Source organism: Ictalurus punctatus, chromosome 2, assembly GCF_001660625.3.
Source record: "Ictalurus punctatus breed USDA103 chromosome 2, Coco_2.0, whole genome shotgun sequence".
NCBI lineage: Eukaryota > Metazoa > Chordata > Actinopteri > Siluriformes > Ictaluridae > Ictalurus > Ictalurus punctatus.
The window spans coordinates 5,380,807-5,404,649 of NC_030417.2; the positions used below are offsets into that span (position 1 = coordinate 5,380,807).

The 23,843-nt window shown below is 40.2% G+C and overlaps 1 protein-coding gene across 3 annotated transcripts in view; it reads right to left on the bottom strand.

Annotated features, from left to right (window-relative positions):
- Positions 1 to 18,736, bottom strand: part of LOC108280158 (uncharacterized) — a 38,059-nt gene extending 19,323 nt beyond the window's left edge. The window contains exons 1-7 of one of the 3 annotated variants that reach the window (XM_047160778.2): positions 18,619 to 18,736; positions 15,580 to 15,882; positions 8,112 to 8,423; positions 7,850 to 8,002; positions 7,698 to 7,769; positions 7,394 to 7,461; positions 6,564 to 7,064 (exon numbers count right to left, since the gene is read on the bottom strand). In XM_047160778.2, the coding sequence (XP_047016734.1) occupies positions 7,005 to 7,064; positions 7,394 to 7,461; positions 7,698 to 7,769; positions 7,850 to 8,002; positions 8,112 to 8,423; positions 15,580 to 15,882; positions 18,619 to 18,667 (1,017 nt within the window). In that variant the 5' untranslated portion in view covers positions 18,668 to 18,736 and the 3' untranslated portion in view covers positions 6,564 to 7,004. Of the gene's footprint in view, positions 1 to 6,563; positions 7,462 to 7,697; positions 7,770 to 7,849; positions 8,003 to 8,111; positions 8,424 to 15,579; positions 15,883 to 18,618 lie in introns of those variants that run through there. The other 2 variants (XM_017494955.3, XM_017494978.3) reach the window with 2 other exon arrangements.
- Between the last annotated feature and the right edge of the window lie 5,107 nt (positions 18,737 to 23,843).

Genomic DNA, 23,843 nt, shown 5'->3' on the forward strand with positions numbered 1-23,843 from the left:
CAGAAGATATGAGAACATAATCCAGTCTAGAGTAACTTTGATGTGTTTAGGAATAGAAGGTGTACTGCCTCATAGTGGGATGAAGAGTGCGATATACATCAATTAATCTAAAATCGGACATAAATCTACAGTCATGGACGTAAATCTACTGAGCAGTCATTGATAAAGACTGTGTTGAATGATTATGCAAACAGGAATGACCAAAGGTTGCATCAACTACGGTGTTCATATCAGCACCGATGATAAGGAAACAATTCCGGATTCGCAGTAAAGCTCTAGTTAAAGCAGGATTTTTTTTTTTTTTGATCAAACAAAGTGTAAATAGAAATAAAGGTGAAATTCTGACCCACTATATATGCTTTTATGGACAACGTGGACAATGTTACCCAGAGAAAGGTGACAGACACTATCGAACCACCTTCATCCCACCCATTGTTAACATCCATCCATCCTCTATAACGCTTATCCTTCATGGTTGTGGGGAACCTGGAGCCTCTCCCAGGGAAAATGGGTAGAGGCTTCAGGACAGGGCGGGGTGCACAATCACATACACATTCACACACATATTAACACCATTCATACACTACACCCATTCATAAACTACGGACACTTTGGAAATGCCAATCAGCCTACCATGCATGTCTTTGGACTGGGAGAGGAAACCGGAGTATGCGGAGAAAACCCCCTGCAGCACGTGGAGAACATGCAAACTCCGCACACACAGGGCCTCCAACCCTGGAGGTGTGAGGCAAATGTGCTAACCAATGTGCTATCAAATAGGCCATCAATATAAGGCTAATGTTAACATTTTCCTTCACACTAACAACTGACCCGATGTCTCCGTAAAAACATCCATAATAGTATTACAATCCCAATTCCAAAAACATTGGAATGCTGTGTAAAATGTAAATAAAAACAGAATGCAATGATTTGCATATCTCATAAACCCATATGTTATTCACAATAGAAAATAGAAAACATATCAAATGTTTGACCTCTTTTCCTCAGAGGCCGCAAGTTTGCGACCTCGGTTGCTCAGGCTGGTAAATCTGTCACACAATTCTCTTACAGCATTTGAACAGCTGGACAACTCCTTCTGAATGTTATCTAATCTGTCTTGCAGGGTTTTAAACTGTGCTTCAGTAAACAACTGTAACTTCTCCATAGCTGAAGCAATCATGGCGGTGAGAGACTCCCCCATCTTGTCCGCTTCATGTGTTTGTTCGAGTAGTGTCTGCCTGCCGGTGGGATTTCCCTGACGTGAACTCATAATCTAATAGCCAAATACTAAATAGTTAAAGAACAACCAAAAATAGTCAAGCTTGTTCACAGCCATTGATGAAAAAATTTACCTTCAACAGATACATTTTCTCTTCTTTAAAAATAAAGGTAAAACACTATTAAGATATTATTAAAACGTATTCCAATAAGTGTCAGCTGATATAAAGACTGCATTTCTCAATGTAAATGTCAAGCTGAGAGAAGACCTTGTGTAGTGATATAGATTTCTGTTGAGGTAAGGTTGTGTAATGACTTACTTTAGATCATTAGAACAACTCAGTTTGTAGCTCAGTCTCCTTCTGGTCTGTCTGTGTCACATAACGGTAATGAGGTGGCTAATAGTTTTATGCATGAGGGTAAAATTCTGTAGAAATGGACAAAGGTGACATTTCTGTAACGTGTCTCAAACGTGGAAATTGGTCTAAACGGTGACATGAAAACTTGCTTTATGTTACATAGTGAAGGATTTGATGGTGACCATCACTGCACTGTAAAACAGAGTTATGTATTATTTCTCTGATTTTAAATTAGAATGAGATTGATTTTAATGTCATGTCACATTACCATATAAATTCTATTTATCTATTTCTACAAACTTTTTGATAAAAACAACACTGAGACATTTTGAAGCTTTTATAAATGTTTATGAAAGCCAGTTGTAATGAAAGGATTATACTGGTGTAATGTAGCTCTATAAACACTACAGTGTTACCAAAATAAATCATAGATTAGACTGAGAAATATGTCAAATCCAGTCTGATACCAGTCCAAAGTCTCAGGCCAGTCTGATATCCATAATCAGTATTTACTATTATTTATAACTTGATTTATATTTTGTTATAAAATAACTCGGAGTGTAAAACCCTCAGTTATGGTAAATGGAGAAGGAATTTTGTTACATATGTAACTATAATTCATTTGAACACTGATCAAGTCTGTTTTCACTGAATATCAACTTTTATTGTGTATTTAAATACTTTACCTTTAACATGAAGCTTGATGTCTCTGTATTCCTTCTCAGTGCTGCACCTGTAGTCTGCCGCATCCTCTTCTCTCAGGTCAGATATGAGCAGAGACAGATTAGCAGGAGAAATGTGATTAAACAGCTGAAGTCTGCCACGGTAGTGTTCATCATTTAATATTTCTGTCGCAGGTCCTGTTCTGTAGGTCCATCAGGTGAATTTCTGAGCTTTGGTGTACAGGTCAGAGCAGGAGCAGGGGAACAGCACTGAACCACCTGTGTGTCCTGTGATATCTGTCTGTTTATCACCAGAGAGCGCACAGCCTACAGAAACAAACATACAAAAACTCACAATCTACTGAATACAATATGAAGTACAACATTTCAAAATGAAATTTTATGAAAATACGTATGCTTCAGTACATTTAAACCCTAATCTCTTGTTTCTCAGCCCAGTTCCTAACTACTGTGTGTTACACTATCTTGTGATCATGTGTGTATTTTTTCTTTTAAATCCCAGAGAACTACTTGTAGTTAGACAGCTGTGGTTAGACACCATGTTACAACTACAACTGAAAATAAAGACTACTTGGAGACAGTAAAACTACACAATGTATAGATTTCTTTAAACTGATCAGTTTCCATTTTTTTGCAATTACTTACTCACATTTCTCAATACTATGTTCACTTAAAAAAAAAGTCCTCACATCCATAATGTTCTGTCATGGGTGTAGATTTGGTTTGAACATTGGGGGGTTGAAATATGAATGGGTATGCTGGGTATGCCGATATTTTTAATTAATTGAATAATAATAATAATAATAATAATAATAATAATAAATAGAACAGCATTGTTATATCTGCAGGGTCATTACATAATTATCATCTGCTTATCTATCTTTCTATATATCTACCCATTCACCTATCTGTCTAATCTATCTATCTATCATACACCTACCTGTCTAATCTATCTATCTATCATTTACAAGCATTAATGATTGTTTCATTAAAAAAAAACTACACAGGATATAATAACAGTCCAAATGAATGCACACTGTAAATGATTGAAACTTACACATCATTTAGTGTGAACAACCTTGCTGTTGATAATAATGGGAATTATTAAAATAAAACTTAGCTAACATAACTCAAGGCAGTTTCCAATAACTTGGGTATTTTCCATTTATGCACATTCTATTTGAAAAGCAATAAAATACACAGAGTACCAAAATGATGCCCTGTCTGTGTTTTGCGCCCCGTTTCCGATCTCTCCCTGGTTGAGAACCACTGGCCTATTGTAATGACACTGGACTTGATAGATTCCGTGAGTCATGCCGAGAACAACGATACCATTGATGCCATGGTCAATCGAACTTGCTGTCTGCCGTTTTGAATTTCGTTGAAAACATTCTTTTTTGAACTCCTTCTCCTTCGGTGGCCCCATTTTCATCAAATTCGATTCAGATCATCTTCAGACCATGCCAGCAAAAAGTTAGGGTTCATATACTTAACTGTTATATACTTAATTGTCTCTGCAAGGCTTTGGCATATTGACACCAAACTTTGTGTGTCAGTGAAACCGCACAGTGACCACATCACATTAATTTGGTCACAGCGTCACCTATTGATCAAATATGATAAGCAATTAAATCATATAACGATTGTATTTATGAACGTTCAACCATTTTGCCTAAAATCATATACATATGTCTAAAACCGCTCTTTTTTGCAGTTGGTCTTGATGCTCCCTGCCATGCTTGTTTAGCTCCTTGTTTAGCCTCTTTAGTGCTTGGCTCCTTAATTTTTGCTTGCAGCTATATTTATTATTATTATCATTATGGATTATTTGGAGTTGTTTGGGGAACAGTGACACATTGTCACTCTCTCACATTCCTAATAGATTTATCACTTAAGGTACGTTCACACATAGAGCGACTCCCAGCGACAATGCGACTGGAGACCTTTCATTTTCAATGAGATCTGGCGACTTCCAGCGACATGTGCGACAGCGACCATTGGTGACCAGATGTGGGCGTGTCCAGCGACGCGACAAAGTTGAGAAAAGTTTAACTTTATGCAAATTTGGAGCGACTTGGTGCAGCGACTACCAATGAGAGTGAAGAAGACTGAGCACACGTCATCCAAGGCCACCCCTGCTCACTAGCAGAAGCAGTGCCATTGTGGCAGTAGCCAATTAGCTTAGCTTAGCTTAGGATCTTAGCGGGTTTAAAGCAAAAAATTAATTACTTAATTAATTAATGATAATGAAACATTCCCTTTTTGTTGCAATTGAGCAAAATCCCAGTGTAGCTCCTATCTTTGGTGAAGTGTCCGGCTTGTTGCTTCTTCAGCGCCCGGGAATGAGCAGCACCAAGCCAGACACTTCACCCAGAAAACACGGAGGCCACAGCCAAATAGCTGCAGTCCGGCTCCCGGTCACCATCGAACATATAGTGAATGACAACCTGATGGTGACACTCACTTACTGAGATAGGAGCTACACCCGGAGTCTGTCCAGAGAGTGACCTGGAGTGTGTTTCATTATTATTATTTTATTATTATACACTAAGGCCATAAGCTAAGCTAATTGGCGCTTGTGCTTTTGCTGCAGATAGACGGCTGAGCACACACCGCTTCTCCTTCATCTCGTAGGATACGATGCATATATACACTGGTGAATTTTACATCCTCTCTCTCCAAAATGTTTTATTTCAGCAGTAAGAAAAGTTTTATGTTGTCAAAACGTTTGTTTGCAAAAGTGGAATGTTAGTTGCACCACCCATGTTATTATGGCAACCAGTAGAAGGAACGCCTACCTGTGACTTCATAGTACAGTGACTGGCAACTTGTAGCGCAAAAATCCCTGCATGTGTGAACGCAGCATTATGCAGCGCAGCGATTTTCAATCGTGTGGCACATATTACAAGAGTTTTACAGAGGAAGCTGACAGTCGCATCATTGACATCATGTTTCAAGTTTCGTGCCTGGCCACGGTTAGCGATCACACTAGATGTGAATCATGCCCGAGTCCAACTCTTCAAGCAGGCCTGGGAATGGTATGGAACGATCACAATGAACTGGACTTTGGGGGTCAAATGTGCTCAGGCACAGTACCGGATCGTGTAGTATAGGTACACCATTAACTGAGTAATGGGGTCTCCAAAAACTTTATAAAACCACAGCTGCATACATATCTATTGTTCTCATGTTAGAGCCAGTGTGAGACACTCAGCATGTCAGAATAACCACATGATTGTGGCCAGGGCAGCATGGGGGCTGATGGGAGAATGGCTACTTCCTCTTTCTCACAACATCAGTTAACCGACATTGTGCCATGCACAGAGAATACTGTGAAATACTCCAAACTCAACAACCACACTGCCATACATCCCTTACAGTCTTTTTTTGTTTTTTTTAAAATTCTTTTTATAATTGGTTACATGTATTTATCAACACTGAGATCAGTTTTTCAGAACCCTTCTCTACCAACATGCAGCTCAGTACAGCAGTTAACCTCACATCCAATAATGCAGATTAGATCCATCTTTATTCGTTTGTTCGTTCTTTCATTCAGCTTCAGTGAGCACTTTTTCCTGCTCAGGGTCACGGTGGATCTGGAACCTGTCCTGGGAACACTGGGGTCAAGGAGGGAATACACCCTGGAATACACACTCATTCACACTTAGGTGTAATTTAGTGTAGTCAATACACTGGTAAGTTTTTGGGAGTTGGAAGGAAACCGGAGAACCCAGAGAAAACCCACATGGACATGGGGAGAACATGTGAGACTCCACACAGACAGTAACCTGAGCTCAGGATTGAACTGGGGACCCTGGAGCTGTGAGGGAGTAATGCTACCTGCTGTACCACTGTGCTGCCCATCAAGCCAAACATGTCACCTTATGTATAGAAAAAAACAAATTGAGTAGGTCTGCAGCTAAATTAGGAAATAAACTGTGATTGACTGACTGATTATTTATTAATTTATTAAGTTTTGTACTATTCGATTTTGTATCATTTTTAAAAAATACTGTTTTGTTTATTTTATAAACTGTACACAACAGTTTGGAAACATGTGCAGTAGATACACAGAGATTTGCTGGAAGTTGAATTTGTGTGAAAAAAAGAATTCATGAATATTGAATGATGATCTTATTTTGTCTTTTGTCTCAAAGCAATAAAAACTAATCCATAGTTCAGTCCACTCAGACCGCTGCTGTGCTAACTGTGTGAGCTTTGGAGAAAAAATTACCTCAATGTTGTTGAAAAAAAAAAGAAGCTCAATATTGTTAAAAAAAAAACCCACACATATTCTGTCCAGTCAGATTCAACAATCCTCCTTCTTTTATTTTTACTCAAAGTCATTAAAAGTCACAAACAAGAACTCCTGTAGCAGTCTTCTTACACAAAACAGCATGAAGACAACAGCCTTCTAGAGCTTTCATTTCTTAACCTGATATAAGTATGGTACACATAAGATATAAAATGAAATGTACACTCAAAATATAATTAGCGAGATTATCCATCAGCAATTAATAATAAACAATGAATGCGGAACAATACACTTAGCTAACATAAGTAAATGTAACACACGTTTATGCCTGAATCTGATATTTAATTGGAAAATGAATAAAAATCTCAAAAATGTTTTCAGCATTATTCTATAATATCTGAGCATGTGTCTATATTTACTCTGGATTAGTTTGTTATAATGCTGCTATATTCAGTTTCTGTCCAGTGATGATCTGCTGCTCCGGCTGTGTTAATGTGGGTCAGTAGAGTAGTAAGTGTAAATAACAGTAGTACATACATCAGACCCAATCTGAGAAAAGTCAGAACATAAAAATTATACATATATCACACATATAAAGTTCATTTATAAAAGTTATCAAAGTTCTTTCTTTACACCATGTGTTGTTCTGATAGAAGCAGCAGAAGATATTTTCCTATAACTCACTGTTCAGTGAAAGCATGTGTGTTTCATGTGTGTTACCTGCAGAGTATCACAAATACAACTAAATCTCTAAAAGGTAGAAACAAATCTGCTATAACTGTTACTGTATAAGTCATGCAGAATTAAATGTAGATTAAATTAGGAATACAGTAGGACTCTAAGACTTTAAAGATGACTCTAACCACATGTACACTAACCTGATCCTTCTGCTTTCTCTTACAGTCCGGACGTCCTTCAGTAATCACGTTCTCTCCACATCTTCCTCCTATAGAGAAAAGACCTCAGAAATCACACCTCTAGTGGAAACTACACAATTTCATTTTCCTTATCCAGAGGCACTTACAGAAGTACTGTTGCTTCTACAGGTTTCAGCTCATCAATATCAGAATTTGTTTTGTGTGTGTGTGCGCGCGTGTGTGTGTGTGTGTGTGTGTGTGTGTGTGTGTGTGTGTGTGTGTGTGTGTGTGTGTGTGTGTGTGTGTGTGTGTGTGTGTATTGTACCTTTGCATCTCCAACAAATAATTGCCACTACACCGGGTATCACCAGCAATAAAAACGTTAGAATGCCAAAAACTGTGATAAAACACACCAAAATGTTAATAAATGTAATAATACAGATGTGTATTTTCATTGCTGATGAAAAGTTTTGGCACCTAGAGGGAGGCTGCTGTGTGTTTGCTGTTTATCTTGTTCCAGTGTTGTTGAGGATGATGCAGGTGGAGAGATTGTTGTTGTACTCTGAGGCGGTTCTGATGGAGGTGTTGTGTCTGTTTTCCTCGAGTATGTTGAAGTTTCTCTTCCTCCTACTGAAAAGACAAAACTTATTAAAACTGATGACTGTTTTTATCACTGTTAGTATTATGGCACATGACACTGGATTAAAGCATGCTCACAGTCATTAATGAAAACATGTACCTTTAACAGATAATCTGACATCTCTGCTATCGTCCTGTACAGAACATCTGTAGACTCCCTGGTCCTCTTCAGTCAGGTCTGATATGAGTAGAGAAAGTTTTCCTGGAGCGTTGTTACTGACCAGTTTGACTCCGTTTGTGTGACGTCCAGTCTGTTTATCGTAAATTTCCTGAACGTGATTGATTCCAATAAACTGCCATTTTACAAACTTTGGTTTGTCCTGTAGGTCAGTGCAGACGCAGGGCAGAACTACAGACTCTCCTATGAACCCAGTCACATGCTCTTCCACTGTCTTATTCACCAGCTCACAGTCTGTAAACATAACATTTACAGTTAATAATAGAAGTACTGCAATTATTAATATTCCCTGCTTGTAAATCACAACATTTTCTGCTGCAGACCAGAAGAGATTTTTAAAGGATGAGCCAATCACCTGTTTAAATTCTCTACATGAATCCAATATCAGGACTCTGATACTTGGGCCTAGGCTAAATCAATCAAATTAAATCAAAATAATTCAAATATTTCTGAGAATATCAGTTTGAAATATCAAAACTAATATTATTTTCATTATAGCGAGGTGAGATACGTTGCTTGTTTCTAATTGTATTAAGTTACCACGCCTGTCTGTGTGCTATGCTTAGAGACCCTTGTTAATGAGGCACTTGTTAATGAGTCACTGAAAGTTACACCGTCACCTCGAAACGAAACATGGATCATTTGCTAAAAAGCCTCGAGAATTGACAATAAATTGAAACAATAGCAACAACATAAAAAAAAAACTGAGTCATCCTGTGTGACCGGTGCAGAAATGAAAAGACAGTGACAACATTGTATGAGGTTTCATACCTCTGATAGTTTCAACTTAAAATCTTCACACCATAGATCAGTGCTGGGGAAGCTACTTTGAAACTGTACCTTTTCAAGATACTCATAGTTTAAACTAGTTAATCTACAGTGAAGTTACACTTTTAAAAAAGTAGTTAGCTACACTACAAGTTACTAACAAAAAGTAGCAAACTACATTGAATCTACTTAAAATGGCAACATATTTATTATGTCATGATTGTGAATCAGTTTATGAATAACTGTATAATTTTACATAAAGAAATGAAACACAGTTTATACATAATTCAGAACAATTATGAATATATAATGTGCACATTAGGCTACGTATCAATTTACAATGATGACTGTGTTCACCTGTATATGTGTCCGTAAATTTGAGCTTGATCTCATGTACATCGTTTTATAATCAAAGTATTGGACGAATAATTTTAATCTTTGTATTAAATCTTTGTATCTGTGTATTTAATCTCTTAATATTTATGAGTAATAATTAGAATTATTGACTATTATTTATGTCTGAATAATGTAAGATTAATCTGAAAATAAACGAAAGACATACAATACAGTTTAGTGTAATTGTGCAGTTGTCAACAACAGGGGCGTCGCTAAACCCTTTTTACTGGGACACGAGTCTTTTTGAAGTGATTTGTTCATTTAGGAGGCTGGTTAGTTAGTTCACTCATAAAAATGTTAATCAAACACACCTTCCTGTAATTTTCTGCGTATAAATCTTTGGTTAGATGTTTCAGGTGTGTGTGATTAGGGATGGAGTTAAACTCTGCAGGACAGTTCAGTGACCCTCAGGACCGGAATCGCCCATCCCTGGTTTAGGAGATAATTTCACATTTTCGGTGGCTCCATTATATTGTCTGGTATTTGTGTAAATAAAACATAATGAAGTTGTTTTTGGGGACTAGGTTTCTGATGGACTAGGATTGGAGAGGATGGATTTTAAATGTAATGATAATGTTTATATATTTGTTGTTTTTTTATACAGGTTATTTCAAAAGTCACTACTGTATTATTGTGATGGGATTTCAGGTGCCAGCTTTTTATTTAAAAACATAAATTCTTCTCTTGTCTTTTTGAACAGAGTCTATATCTATGTGTATTTATTTCAGGAGTTTTAATAGAAATGAGGTATAGTAAATATCAAATAAAATGTAAACTTGCATTGATGAAGTTAATGTTGTTAGTACTTGTTTAAAAATGACCATGGTAAAACAGAGTTCCAAGGTATAAAAATATAGTTTGTCTGTCATTTAACCAAACAATAACCAGTTTCTTTTACCTAAAAAAAGTTTATGTAGGCAGTCATTTATAATGTAAAACTAATGAAACGATGCCCCTGGACCTCCTTAAAACATTTTGAAGTACGTTTGTAAAGTTCTTGTGGGGCCCGTGCCCCTGTAGTGATCAAACTCTAGAAACGGCCCTGGTCAACATCATCTCACACGGATTCATTTAACTCCGAGTCCGAGGACGTGGTGTGAATCATTTCCCCGCCCCATACATCACGTAACAAACTGTGGTTGGTTGCTTTACGTGTCCATCAGACGGTCTCTTCCTGTCCATGTGAACTAGGCTCTTAATTCATGTGAAGTAAGCAGGTACTGCAGATATGTAGTGAAGGGCATCTTTATAACTGGACAAAATATGTAGTGAAAACAATACGTAACACTTGGTCATGCTAAATCATTATTCGTTTTAACTTGTTACTGGAAAAGCTACACTATTTGTAAAGTACTGGAGCTACTGTCACACTACTGAAAAATGGAGTTAAGCACAATTCATGGTTTCCAATGACATCAGCAGGACAAAGTGTGTTGGACTCAGCACTGACGGTTCTCGCTCTATGATGGAGCAACACAGTGGACTGGTGAAGCAGGTCAGAGACTCGGCCCCACTGCTCACTCACATACATTGCTGCATTCACAGAGAGGCATTAGCTGCTAAGAGAATGCCCACGGATTTAAAGACTGTTTTGGACGATGCTGACAGAACGGTGAATTGCATCAAAAGTCGTCCATTACAAGCATGTTTGTTTTCCCTTCTGTGTGAGGAGATGGGAAGTGAACACCACCAGGTCTCACTGCATACTGAAGTCCGGTGGCTCTCACGCAGCAGAGTGCTCACCCAGCTCTTCCAGTTATGTGATGAGGTCAGAACATTTTTCAGTGATTCCAAATTTGAACTTGCAGACCATCTCAGACCATCAGTCTAAATTTATGAACATTACAGTGTTACTGTCATGTTGCGGCGAACTCGCAACTACAATTCCCAGAGTGCAGTGCGGACTACAAACATGGCCGCCGAGGGCTGCACTTCCCAGACACACACACGCTCGCATTCTCCGGAGTTCTGATTATGGACACCTGCACTCAGTAATAGACTTGCACACAGAGTATGTAGGTCAGGCGGAGAACAACGGAAGTTTGCGAAGTAAACGCTCAGTAGCCTAAACACTGTCGTATCACCAAGCCTTTGTCTGTGTGTTGGATTTTCCTGATTTTCGGATATACTGCCTGTTTCGGATTACGATTTCCTGGATAGCCCCATTTGGATTGTTCGCACGATCGCCTGGACTTCGTCTGTTTTTTCGGATTTCGTTTTCAGTTTGATCCTCGTCTAACTGTTGCTGCACCGCCTGCGTATGCCTCCTCACAAGGTAACAGATTACTTCGCCTCAACTATGGAGACAGCGGGCACCCTGGAATGGCAATACTATGTTTTAGAACAAAACCGAGCGATAAATGCGCAGCAAGAACAGATCTCACGCTTGTGGGAACAATTGACACGCATAGGGCAACCCACACTCCCGCTCGTGTCACCGCCGCCTGTGCACATTCCAACCCCCACGCTGGCGCATGTTCAACCACTGCCAGCTGCGCACTTTCCACCCCTTCCCATGCCAGAGAGGTATGCAGGGGAGCCGGAGCGATGGGTTTCTTACTCCAGTGCTCTTTGACATTCCAGAGGTTTGGAATATCACGCACTCCATGGAACTCCTAACAGGATGTGCCTTGCTCTGGGCTACGGCCGAGTGGGATCGAGAGGGCAGCACCCATCCCTCGCTCGCGGACATCCTCTCCCACTTCCAGCACGCCTTCGATCATTCCCCTGACAGATGGGAGACCCGGTCAGGAGCTCATGAAGATCATGCAGGTCTCACAGGACACAGTGGATTACGCCCTGGAGTTTTGCACCATCTCGGCACAGAGCGGGTGGAACGAGCCGGCCCTCAAAACCGCGTTCCATTGAGTTGGTGAAGGAGCTGGCATATCAGGATGAACAGCTCACCCTCGATGCACTCATCGACCTTGTGATCCGGCTACACCATACCAACCGCCCCGCGCTGGGGGGCCCCCGCCACCCAAGCCAGCAGCTGCAGCGAAGCCCATGCAGCTAGGCCAAACCCGGCTTTGCGAGGAGGAGAGGGAGAGGCGGCATCATGAGTCCCACTGCTTCTATTGCAGTGAGGGCAACCACCTCATCCGTCAGTGCCCCCACAAGAGGCCGCGACCAGTTGAGGGGAGTGCGGACAGCCAACCCAGTCATCAAACGGTGAGTCCACCCCAAGCACACACATCACACGTATTCATATTACCTGTAAAAATAGAACATTCAGGGCTGTCTATTGTACTTTCAGCACTGATCGAGTCAGGAGCAGCCGACAACCTCATAGACCAGAAAATGGTGCAGGACCTCGGCCTTCTTGTTCGCCCCATGCTCCAGCCACGTCAGATTTAGTCCATCAACGGGTCTCCTATAGGTGGGGAATCATCACCCACTGTACTGCGCCTCTTGTACTCCAAGTTAGTGCCCTGCACCACGAAACCATAGTCCTGTATGTCACTGTCTCTGCCCGGCACCCCGTCATTCTAGGCCTACCTTGGCTGGAGCTCCATAACCCCCAGGTTTCTTGGACAGACAAGCAGGTTACCCAATGGTCCCCATACTGCCTTAATAACTGCCTGAACTTCCCCACGCTCCCTTTGGCCGCCACGACAGTGGAGAGCACCATGACTCTTGTCCCAGTCTCGGTTCCTCTCGAATATCGAGACCTCAGTGAGGTATTCAGCAAGGAGAGAGCAAGCAGATTACCACCACACCGTCCCTATGACTGCGCAATCGAGCTCCTTCCCGTAGCCAGCCCACCTCGTGGTCGTGTGTACCCTCTCTCCCAAGCTGAACATAGAGCCATAGAGGAATATATTCAGGGATACATTAGGCCTTCCATGTCCCCCGGGTCTGCCGGGTTCTTCTTTGTAGAGAAAAAAATAGCGGGCCTCTGACCGTGTATCGATTACCGTGGCCTAAACCAAGTTTCAGTCAAATACCAGTATCCCCTACCAATAGTACCTGCAGCCCTAGAACAGCTTAGATCCGCGACCATTTTTACGAAGCTGGATCTGCGTAGCGCATACAACCTGGTCTGCATCCGGGAAGGGGATGAGTGGAAGACGGCATTTAGCACCACCTCCGGGCACTACGAGTACCTGGTCATGCCTTATGGACTCGCTAACGCCCCCTCAGTGTTCCAGTGTCTAATTAATGACGTCCTGAGAGATATGCTATGCTGGGGAGGAGGGTCATTACATACATCGATGACATCCTGGTGTATTCAGCATCCCTAGAGGAGCATATCGGCCATGTCCGGCAGGTATTGCACCGTCTCCTTCAACATCAGCTGTACGTAAAGGCAGAGAAGTGTGAATTTCACCAATGCACGATCTCTTTTCTGGGCTATGTCATCAGCCCGAGGGGGGTCACCATGGACAGACGTTAAGTTCAAGCGGTGCTGGTGTGGCTGGGTAAGTAATTTGGCTATGTTTTGTAACCACATGTAGTCTGAGAGGCTTAGTGGTGAATTAGTGTTCAAGAGGGCCTCCTATCCTCAGGCACCCAGATCCCTCCAGACACTTCATCGTGGAGATTGATGGTCCCACCTGGCCTTAGACTCGCCTTTGCCCCTGCCGAGCTACTGTGTCAGCATATGTTCAGGTACTTTGGGATCCTGGACGAGATTGTGAGTGATAGGGGGCCGCAATTGACATCCTGACTCTGGGCCAGCTTCATGGAGAAGATGGGCGTTACCGTTAGTCTCACCTCAGGTTACCACATCCAGGCTAATGGACAGGTAGAGCGGGCTAACCAAGAGGTTGCTAGGTTCTTCCGGACCTTCTGTGCCACAAATCTGGAGGACTGGAGCCAATTCAGAATATGCTCAGAACTCCCTGCCACACTCAGCCATGCAGCTCACCCCCTTCCAGTGTGTCTTGGACTAGCAACCACCCTTGTTCCCCTGGAACACCAACCCCACTGACTCACCAGCAGTAGATGAGTGGTTCCACTGAAGTGAGCAGGTTTGGGAACACACACACCAACACCTAGTGCAGGCCTCCCGCACCGCCAAACGAAAGGTGGATCGCCACCGGAGGATCATCCCAATTACCAACCCGGGGACAGAGTGTGGCTCTCCACGAACGACCTGAAGCAGCCCTTCCCATGCAGGAAAAACTAAACTCCAGGTATATTGGCCTCTTCAAAGTCCGACTAGAATTGCCCAAGCACAGCCAGATCGCCCCGATATTTCATGTCTCTCTCCTGAAACCACTTATCCTGGGCCCATTAGCCACGGCGGTGTCAGGTGACTCTCCACTGGAGCCGTTGGAAATCGATGGCCAACAAGCCTACTGTGTCTGGACCATCCTAAACTCCAGTTGTTGCAGAGGTAAACTAGAGTACCTGGTGGACTGGGAGGGATATGGCCCAGAGTAGCGGTGCTGGCTCCCGGCCCAGGATATTCTAGACCCAAGCCTGAGTAGGGAATTTCATGCCGCGCACCCAGCCAAGCCAGGACCACGGAGAAGAGGCCTTGGGATTCGGCTCCTGGAGTGAGCCCTTTGGGGGGGCTCTGTCATGTTGCGGCGAACTCGCGACTACAATTCCCAGAGTGCAGCGTGGACTACAAACATGGACGCCGAGGACTGCACTTCCCAGACACGCACGCGCTCACATTCTCCAGAGTTCTGATTGTGGACACCTGCACTCAGTAATAGACTTACACTAGGAGTATGTAGGTCAGGCGGAGAACAACGGACGTTTGCGAAGTAAACGCTCAGTAGCCTAAACACTGTCATTTCACCAAGCCTTTGTCTGTGTGTTGGATTTCCATGATTTTCGGATATACTTCTTTCGGATATACTACTTGCTTCGGATTACGATTTCCTGGATAGCCCCGTTTGGATTGTTTGCCCAATCGCCTGGACTTCGTCTGTTTTTTCGGATTTCATTTTCAGTTTGATCCTCGTCTTCCTGTTGCTACACCGCCCACACTTGTCTCCTCACAATATAACATAACAGTTACCAAAATAAATCATAGATTAGACTCAAATCCAATCTGATAGCATTCCAAAGTTCAGGTCAGTCTGAAACCCATAATCTGTATTTGTTGCTATTTAACTTGATTTTGGCAAAATGACTTCTAGAGTAAAATCCTAAACCCTGGTAAATGGAGTAAACTTTTTTGTTACATATTTAACTATAATTAATTTGAACACTTATCAAGTCTGTTTTCACTTAATATCAACTGTTATTGTGTATTTAAATACTTTACCTTTAATATAAAGCCTGGTCTCTCTGTATTCCTTCTCAGTGCTGCACCTGTAGGTTCCATAATCCTCTTCTCTTAGGTCAGATATGAGCAGAGACAGATTAGCAGGAGAACTGTGATTAAACAGCTGAAGTCTACCACGGTAGTGTTCATCATTTAACACTTCTGTCAGAGGTCCAGTTCTGAAGGTCTCCCAGGTGAATCTCTGAGGTTTGGTGTTCAGGTCAGAGCAGGAGCAGGGGAACAGCACTGAACCACCTTTGTATCCTGTGATTTCTATCGGATTATCAGCAGAGAGAGAACAGCCTACAGAAACAAACATACAAAAACTCACAATCTACTGAATACAATATGAAGTACAACAGTTCAAGAAAAATACTTCAGTACATTTAATTCCAAAATCTTGAAATGTGTCTGTTTTACTACTTAGTTTTAATAAGAATGAATGATTATTAATGAATATGGAAATTACATTATTCAATTTCCATATTATTAGCTCATATGGAAAATACAATTTGGAATAATGTGAGAATTGGTACATGCAGCAAGCAGATCATTATTTTTGTTTGTTTATATTTAGTTTATTTAGGATTGTACCATATTTTAGTGTTGATTTGATTAGGAAATTTTCACGTCTGTTAATATAAAGCTCACAGCTGCAGGACTGATCAACAGTTACCGCAAACGTTTATCTGCAGTTATTGCTGCACAAGGGGGTCACACCAGATGCTGAAAGCAAAGGTTCACATACTTTTGCCACTCACAGATATGTAATATTGGATCATTTCCCTCAATAAATAAATGACTAAGTATAATATTTTTGTCTCCTTTATTTAAATGGGTTCTCTTTATCTACTTTTAGGACTTGTGTGAAAATGTGATGATATTTTAGGTTATATTTATGCAGAAATATAGAAAATTCTAAAAGGTTCACAAACGTCCAAGCACCTCTGTGTTTGTGTGTGTGTGTGTGTGTGTGTGTGTGTGTGTGTGTGTGTGTGTGTGTGTTTGCTCACTGTAATCACTAGAATAAAATTAGCCCTAGCTACGCTCAGCATGTCAGAGTAACCACATGATTGTGGCCAGGGCAGCATGGGGGCTGATGGGAGAATGGCTACTTCCTCTTTCTCTCAGCATCAGTTAACCGACATCGTGCCATGCACAGAGAATATTGAGTAATACTCCACACTCAATGAGCACATAGTCATACATCCCTTAAAATCTTTTTTTTACACTTGGTTACATACCTTTCACAACAATGAGGTCTCTTTTTCAAAACCCTTTCTTTATCAACGAAGCTCAGTACAGCAGTTACCCTCACATCCAACATGCACTAACACTTCATATACACCTCAAAATCAACTCATTCTACCAGAACACACACACACACTCTCTCTCTCTCTCTCTCTCTCTCTCTCTCTCTCTCTCTCTCTCTCTCTCTCTCTCTCTCTCTCTCTCTCTCTCTCTCTCTCTCTCTCTCTCTCTCTCTCTCTCTCTCTCTCTCTCTCTCTCTCTCTCTCTCTCTCTCTCTCTCTCTCTCTCTCTCTCTCTCTCTCTCTCTCTCTCTCTCTCTCCATCCACAGGAGCACCTTTTCACTCATAACACAATAACCTGAAAAACACTCCATATCAGGTAACACACTGAAAACCCCAATAAATCAACTGTATTCAAACTTGTTCTCTCAATTTAGGGTATACTCACACTAGGCCCAGTTGCCTTGTACTGTGCCCAAGCACAATTGCCCTCCCCACCCCACCCCCCACTGACCTGCACTCACATTGTGCTTAATGTTCTGGGCCTGAACACGCTTACATCATTATGATGTAGCTTTTTGTTTGGAAGAAAACAGGAAAAAAATCGCTGTCGCACATCACAATGGAGTCCATCATTGTAACGTTACTTATCTTTTTCAGGTTCGCTTTTACTTGACTTTTGAATAATTTTTCTGACTGTTGGTATGTATGCTTATTTTTATGACTTGTGTCTACATGTGATTCTCTGTTTTTCTCTGAACAACGTAAGGTGGATCAGTTTGTTAACCTCCTCAAAAGGCAAAAAACACCCACACACAAGCATGCACGCACATGCACACACGCACACACATGCACACAAGCACTCACACACACATGCATGCATGCACACAATTATAACTAGGGGCAATTTATCTTGGTCAGTCCACCTACTGGTGTATTTTAGGAGGTGGGAGGAAACCAGAAAACCCAGAGGAAACCCACATGGACATGGGGAGAACAAGCACAGAGACTCCACACAGACAGAAGCCCGAGCTCAGGACAGAAGCGGAGACCCTGGAGCTGTGAGGAGACAACGCTACCCACTGCATCACCACACTGCTCATAGATCCACAGAGTTCCCCTTTTGTATAGATGGTAATGAATAAAAACAGAACAGCTGTGTAACACTAAACTGGAAATTAACTGCTATTGTTTTTTTTAAATTAGTTTATTTACTTTTACTTTTATTTATAAGTAATGAGAGTGGCACAGTTCAGTCCACATAATAGACCGCTGTTGTAAGTTTTGAAAATGTGAACATAGTATTGATAAAGGCATGTAACATGTAATTGTAAAAAAAAAAAAAACAAACAAACAAACACACGCATCTATTTATAGCTAAGACCAGAATGAAGACATGACAGTTACTAATTACAACACACACTGTAAGTATTATAGGGATGTAAAATAATCTCACTGTAGATTCCTCCTTATTCATTCACCCACCTCTCTTCATCAGTACATTTTAGACTGAAGTTAATCAGGAAGAAAAAATCCACATGATCAAAGCTGAACGGGTCTAAATAAGGAGATTATAACACAAGGCATGACGTGTATGTTTACCTTGTATATAAAGATTACTGCTGTCTTTGGACAATTTGGTTGTTCAGGAACAGGGCTGAACTACAGCCTACTGTAAACCCAGTCTGGACAGAAACCACATGAACTAAACACAAAGCAGCTGAACTAAGAACTGGATAATATTCTCTCTCCTTTCTGTAATAGAAAATAGAAAATAACTTCACTCACCTGCAGCGACGTGAAACACAACAGACAAAAGATACAAGCACTTCATCATTACTGATTCCTCTGCACACACACCAGTCCCTCAAAGTGACAACACACACACACTGTCACACTGCCTGAGTGTCTCTCTGTTATATAGTGTGGTTACCAGGAAACCACAACAACAGGCTGTCTCGTTTTTTATTTTTGAAGATCTTTCATCACTCTTTCCATGACTCAATTTACTTTTTATATGCAGTATTAATATTTATCCTAAAAAAATAAAAGTTACATATTTTCTCATGTAGTGGTTTTATGTTACCTCATAGTATCAGCATTGTTATCTGTCTTAAACATCATTTTCTTAATGCTTGCATGTAGACTTTTCTTTAGAGGAAATTTGACCTAAATAAACAAACGAATGGATTATAAATTACTCCAAGTGTTTTGAATATGTTCAGTTTCTCCTCGCATTAATGTTTCTATACTTTATGAGTTCAAGTGAAGTTTGTTAGATGACCCCTAGGAAACCTGACGGACCGAGTCAACACAACAGTAGACTGTAGTGAGCTATGGCTAACCGGCTACATAGCGACATCTTGTGCCATAAAACTGCTACTACAGCTGGTCTACAGAAAATTGCTCATTAGAGATCTAAATCTACATCCAGATTTCTGCAGAAAGAAGAAAAAGGGCCTTTATTGTCTCGTTAACACGTAGAGGACAATAGAATTAATTTCCTTTGCATATCCCAGCTTGGTAGGAATTTGGGGTAGAGCTGTAAAAGTACTTTGTGACAACTGCTATTGATAAATATCCTCTATAAAAAACATTCAGTTGAATTAAATAGGACAATTTACTAAGTGAAGTTTAGGCTGCATTACTTTCTAGCTCTGATAGACTAATTTTAGTAGAAGTTTGTAACAGGTAATAAAATAATTTAAAATCACGTCTGTTAGATTAATATTTATCTGCAGCATCAGTATAGTGTTGTAAAGATTTGGGGCACAGATTTATTTAAACAAAGTACAAACTAAAAAAATGTCAAGGCAAGATAAATAAAATAAAATAAAAAATAAATAAATTAATTAATTTAAAAACTCAGAATACTAGAAAGGGTACAAAACAAGAATCTAGCATGCAGAATACATCAGATAATAACTACTCAGTAAAACAAATACTACTAAAGACGGAAAACACAGAACTTATAAATGAGAACCAATCAGGGGAAAGACAAGACAGGTGTGTGCAGAAAATCACAGGAACCAAAGAAGAAATTCATACTATGAGAAAGGATTCCCTCTGCTGGTCTGGTAGGGAATTGTCCGAGGTGACAAACAAAATGATCTTTTCTGCTTTTATTGACTCTTGGCATTAAATTCCATTTAATGTTGTGGAACATCTGCGAAACAACTTCCTGTTATCATTTACATTATAGCAACTACCTGCTGAAAAATCCAGCCTGTTCTGACTAGTTTCAGCTACCAAAACACAGTCAGAGCTGCTCGATCTTGTAGACCATCTTTACTAGCTGCTAAGTGCTCATAGCGCATTAATGTAAACCTGTGATTTAAATTACAGAAAATATATTATAGAAAATGAATCACCAATTCTTCTGACCAATCAAATTAGATGTAGATAACCACAATACAGGAACATAATTAAATCAATCAACATTTATTTCTATAGCACATTTAAAAGCAACAGAAGCGGACCAAACTGCTTTACACTCCCAAAATAACAAAAATCACCAATACACACATACAATAAAATACAAAACTCATCACTATTCAGTCTCCATGGATCTAAGGACACTTATATGCAACAAAGTAGAGATGCGTCTTCAACGTTGATTTAAAACATTCGATCGAGTCACAGGATCTAATATGTAGTGGAGGATATTCCAGAGGCGTGGTGCTGCCACCGAGAAGGCACGATCTCCTTTAGTTTTCAATCGAGATTTTGAGACATTTAAAAGGAAACTGTGAGACGATCTTAGCGGTCTAGCAGCACAATGATGCTGTGACAGGCTGGTAATATATTCTGGAGCACGTCCATGTAGACTTTTAAAAACCATAAGCAAGACCTTGTACTGCACTCTAAAATCAACAGGAAGCCAGTGTAGAGAAGCCTATGTAGAGGGTTGAAATAAGACATACACATAATAATACCCCATCATTTTATTTTTTTTAACGTTATTATTTTGTGGGGCTATATTCAATATTAATGCATTAGAATAGTTCATTTTGAGATGAGATTTTCAGTTAGATTGTACTCCTTTGGTTAGTCCTATTATACACTATTACCCCTGCATTTTCATGTACACTACACCTTCACAACACTAGGAGGCGCATTGGCAGGTAACGGGAAAGAGGATTGCGTTATCAAATGCAGAAGAATAAATGCTGTAACGTTAGCAAGCGCAAATAACGTGGTTTTCCTTTTTTATTTACTATTCAGGTTTGTAATACACCAAAAAGTACAGTTTCTATGCCATAAATTACTGGTCGAATGTATACTGATACGTAATGTAAAACAAGACTGTAGTCGATGTTGGTTTGGTGTATGTTGTGTATGTATGCTGGTGAAGGGTTAAAAATGCTAATAGGCTATATGCTAGCGGAAAAGTAGTTGCTGTGTGTGCGCGCGCACCGTGTGCTATTGAAGGAATATATGTAATAGTGTGAATGGACACTAAGTTTTATTGAATGTTTATATAATTGTATACTTTCATTCATATTTGAGTGTTGTTTGTACTTACAATATATTATACTGAGTATTGGTAATTCTGTAATTACTGGAACTTGTTTCATTTTTATTTTAAATTATTTTGCCAGTGGTGATCAATAACACAATATAAAAATGCAGAAGAATAAATGCTGCAATGTTAGCAAGCGCAAATAACGTGGTCTTCCTTTTTTATTTACTATTCGGACATCTCACCCCGACACCTTTGTCAGGGTGGCAACAAATCTTGGGCTCGTCTGGGATTAGCGCCTCCTAGTGGACTGGTGTTAATCAACACTGAACTGCGGGATCCAGAATTCCTCGCACCTGACATGGCACACATTGTTCCAGATGCTCTCGATCAAAGCCCACACTTCCTGATGACAAGCATTGGGAGGGGAGCTACATCATGTACAGCATCGGCCATTAGAGTGTCACCACTTCTGTCATCCACTGGGGATTTCTGAGGCTGAATACAACACAACACACACACACAAAACACACCGCAAGACGAATATATGATGGCAGCTCCAGCTGAAAGCCTTGCACAAAACTAGTGTTGTTAAAAAAAAAAGACGAATGAAACACGGAGCACGTCACCTTCCTGATGTTGCTTAACGGGTACCACGTGTGGCTGTGCAGAAGTCTGGCTATAGTGTTGATGAAAGTGCTCAGGGTTGACTTCCACCTGCTCCTGTATATCGGCTTTGGTCAGGGCCTTGACTCCACTCAGCAGAGCTTTACTGCACAGGTTCTTATCGTTGCTATAAAATAATGGAAACGATGAAAGAAAAAGTCAAAAACAAGAACCAAAAACAGTTTAGAGTTAAACCTCAGGGTAATCTCAGTGGATAATCTCACCTTTATACATTTGTACCTAAGAACTGCTGCTGGACTCATACTTAGATCAGACTATCCCAGGACTCTTCTTCATAATATGCTTCAGGACTGTTTGACTCTTTAGAATATAATGAATTATAACAGCACTATCTGATATCAGGGCTGCTATTTAAACATAAACAGAGCTAAATAAAACATTTGTGACGTCCCTTATTATTACTAAAGTTACACCAGATATGTTGTGTTAATACCTCAATCAAATCCATTTTATTTATTTATTTATTTATACTTATGCATAGCTTTCAATCTAGGCTTATTCCATTAATAATTAAACTTTAAATAGTTAATAACTCTCCCTCTCTCTCGCTCATTAAAAATGTAAATGCTCGTAACAGATTATTGTCTATTGTGACATTGTTTGTCAAATATTACATTTGCAGATATGAGAAGTAACTCCCAAGTATTTCATCTTTCACTCTTCTTTATAGAGGATGTTGACACCACCCACCCACCCACGCATGTACTAACGCAGACATACTCACTGACCACTTTATTAGGAACATTTATGCTCATTCATGCAGTGATGCAATCAGCCAATCACGTGACATCAGCGGAGTGCATCAAATCACACAGATACAGGCCAAGAGCTTTATTTCATTCCAGTTCAAATTCCATCTACTGAAAGAGTTCTGATACACGTGCTTAAAAACAAAGTAAATTTTCCTCATAATGGTGAGTTTTATTGGTTACTCGTCCAACAAGTGTGTGGACTAGGATGCCTGAGAAAAACAAGATCTGTCGTACAATCTGTAATTCCAATTTCAGATCTTTTTAGAGTAATATTTAGAATTAAGAACACCAGAGCCCTGTTTATATTTAATTACAAACGTGAGAAGAGATTGACCGATAATCGGTTTTACCGATATTTAAGCGTTTTTCCATAATCAGATATCGGTTTTGAAATATCGGCTCGAGCGATAAATGGCGCCATCTTATGGTCGTTTTGAGATTGCGAGCAGGACCGTGATTGCAGCACTAAATCTGAGGGGAGACGAATCAACGACGACATGCACAGGTAAAGTACACTTGCTTTAAATAATTGCTAAACTTTATTTAACATAACAGCCATCAATGCACAAATGAGATGTTACATAAACGCTTGATTTGTAGTTTAGAAAATAGAGACGAACTCACAGAGTCATGTAATCTGTTTAACTCATCAAAGTTTTATTTATTTATTTATTTATTATTATTTTTAAAAAAGACAGTTTAGTAACAGTGCACTTTATTTTTTGCACACTTTCAGACCCCTTTTATTTATTCGTGCATAAATAAGAGTTTATTTTGTTTGCAAGGAGGAAGTGAAATGGACAAAATTGTTATAAATAAAACGGTTTGTTCAGCTCAGTTATCTTTGTGTCAAAAACAGAAGTAAAACAGTAAATAAATATCAGTTCTGGATATAGGTCATCGGGCACGTAAACATGCAAATAAACAATTTAAAAAAAAAATCAATATCACTCAATCTCTCATACTTGAGCATGTGACCACTGTCTTCCTACCTCCAAGTCCATGGGATCTAATCCTCTTCCAAAGTCCTGGTGGCTGAGGGGAACATTGGGGTCGAGCACAATGAGGAGGTCCTGCTGCTGCTTCTGACCTTGAGATCTCATAGCCTACAT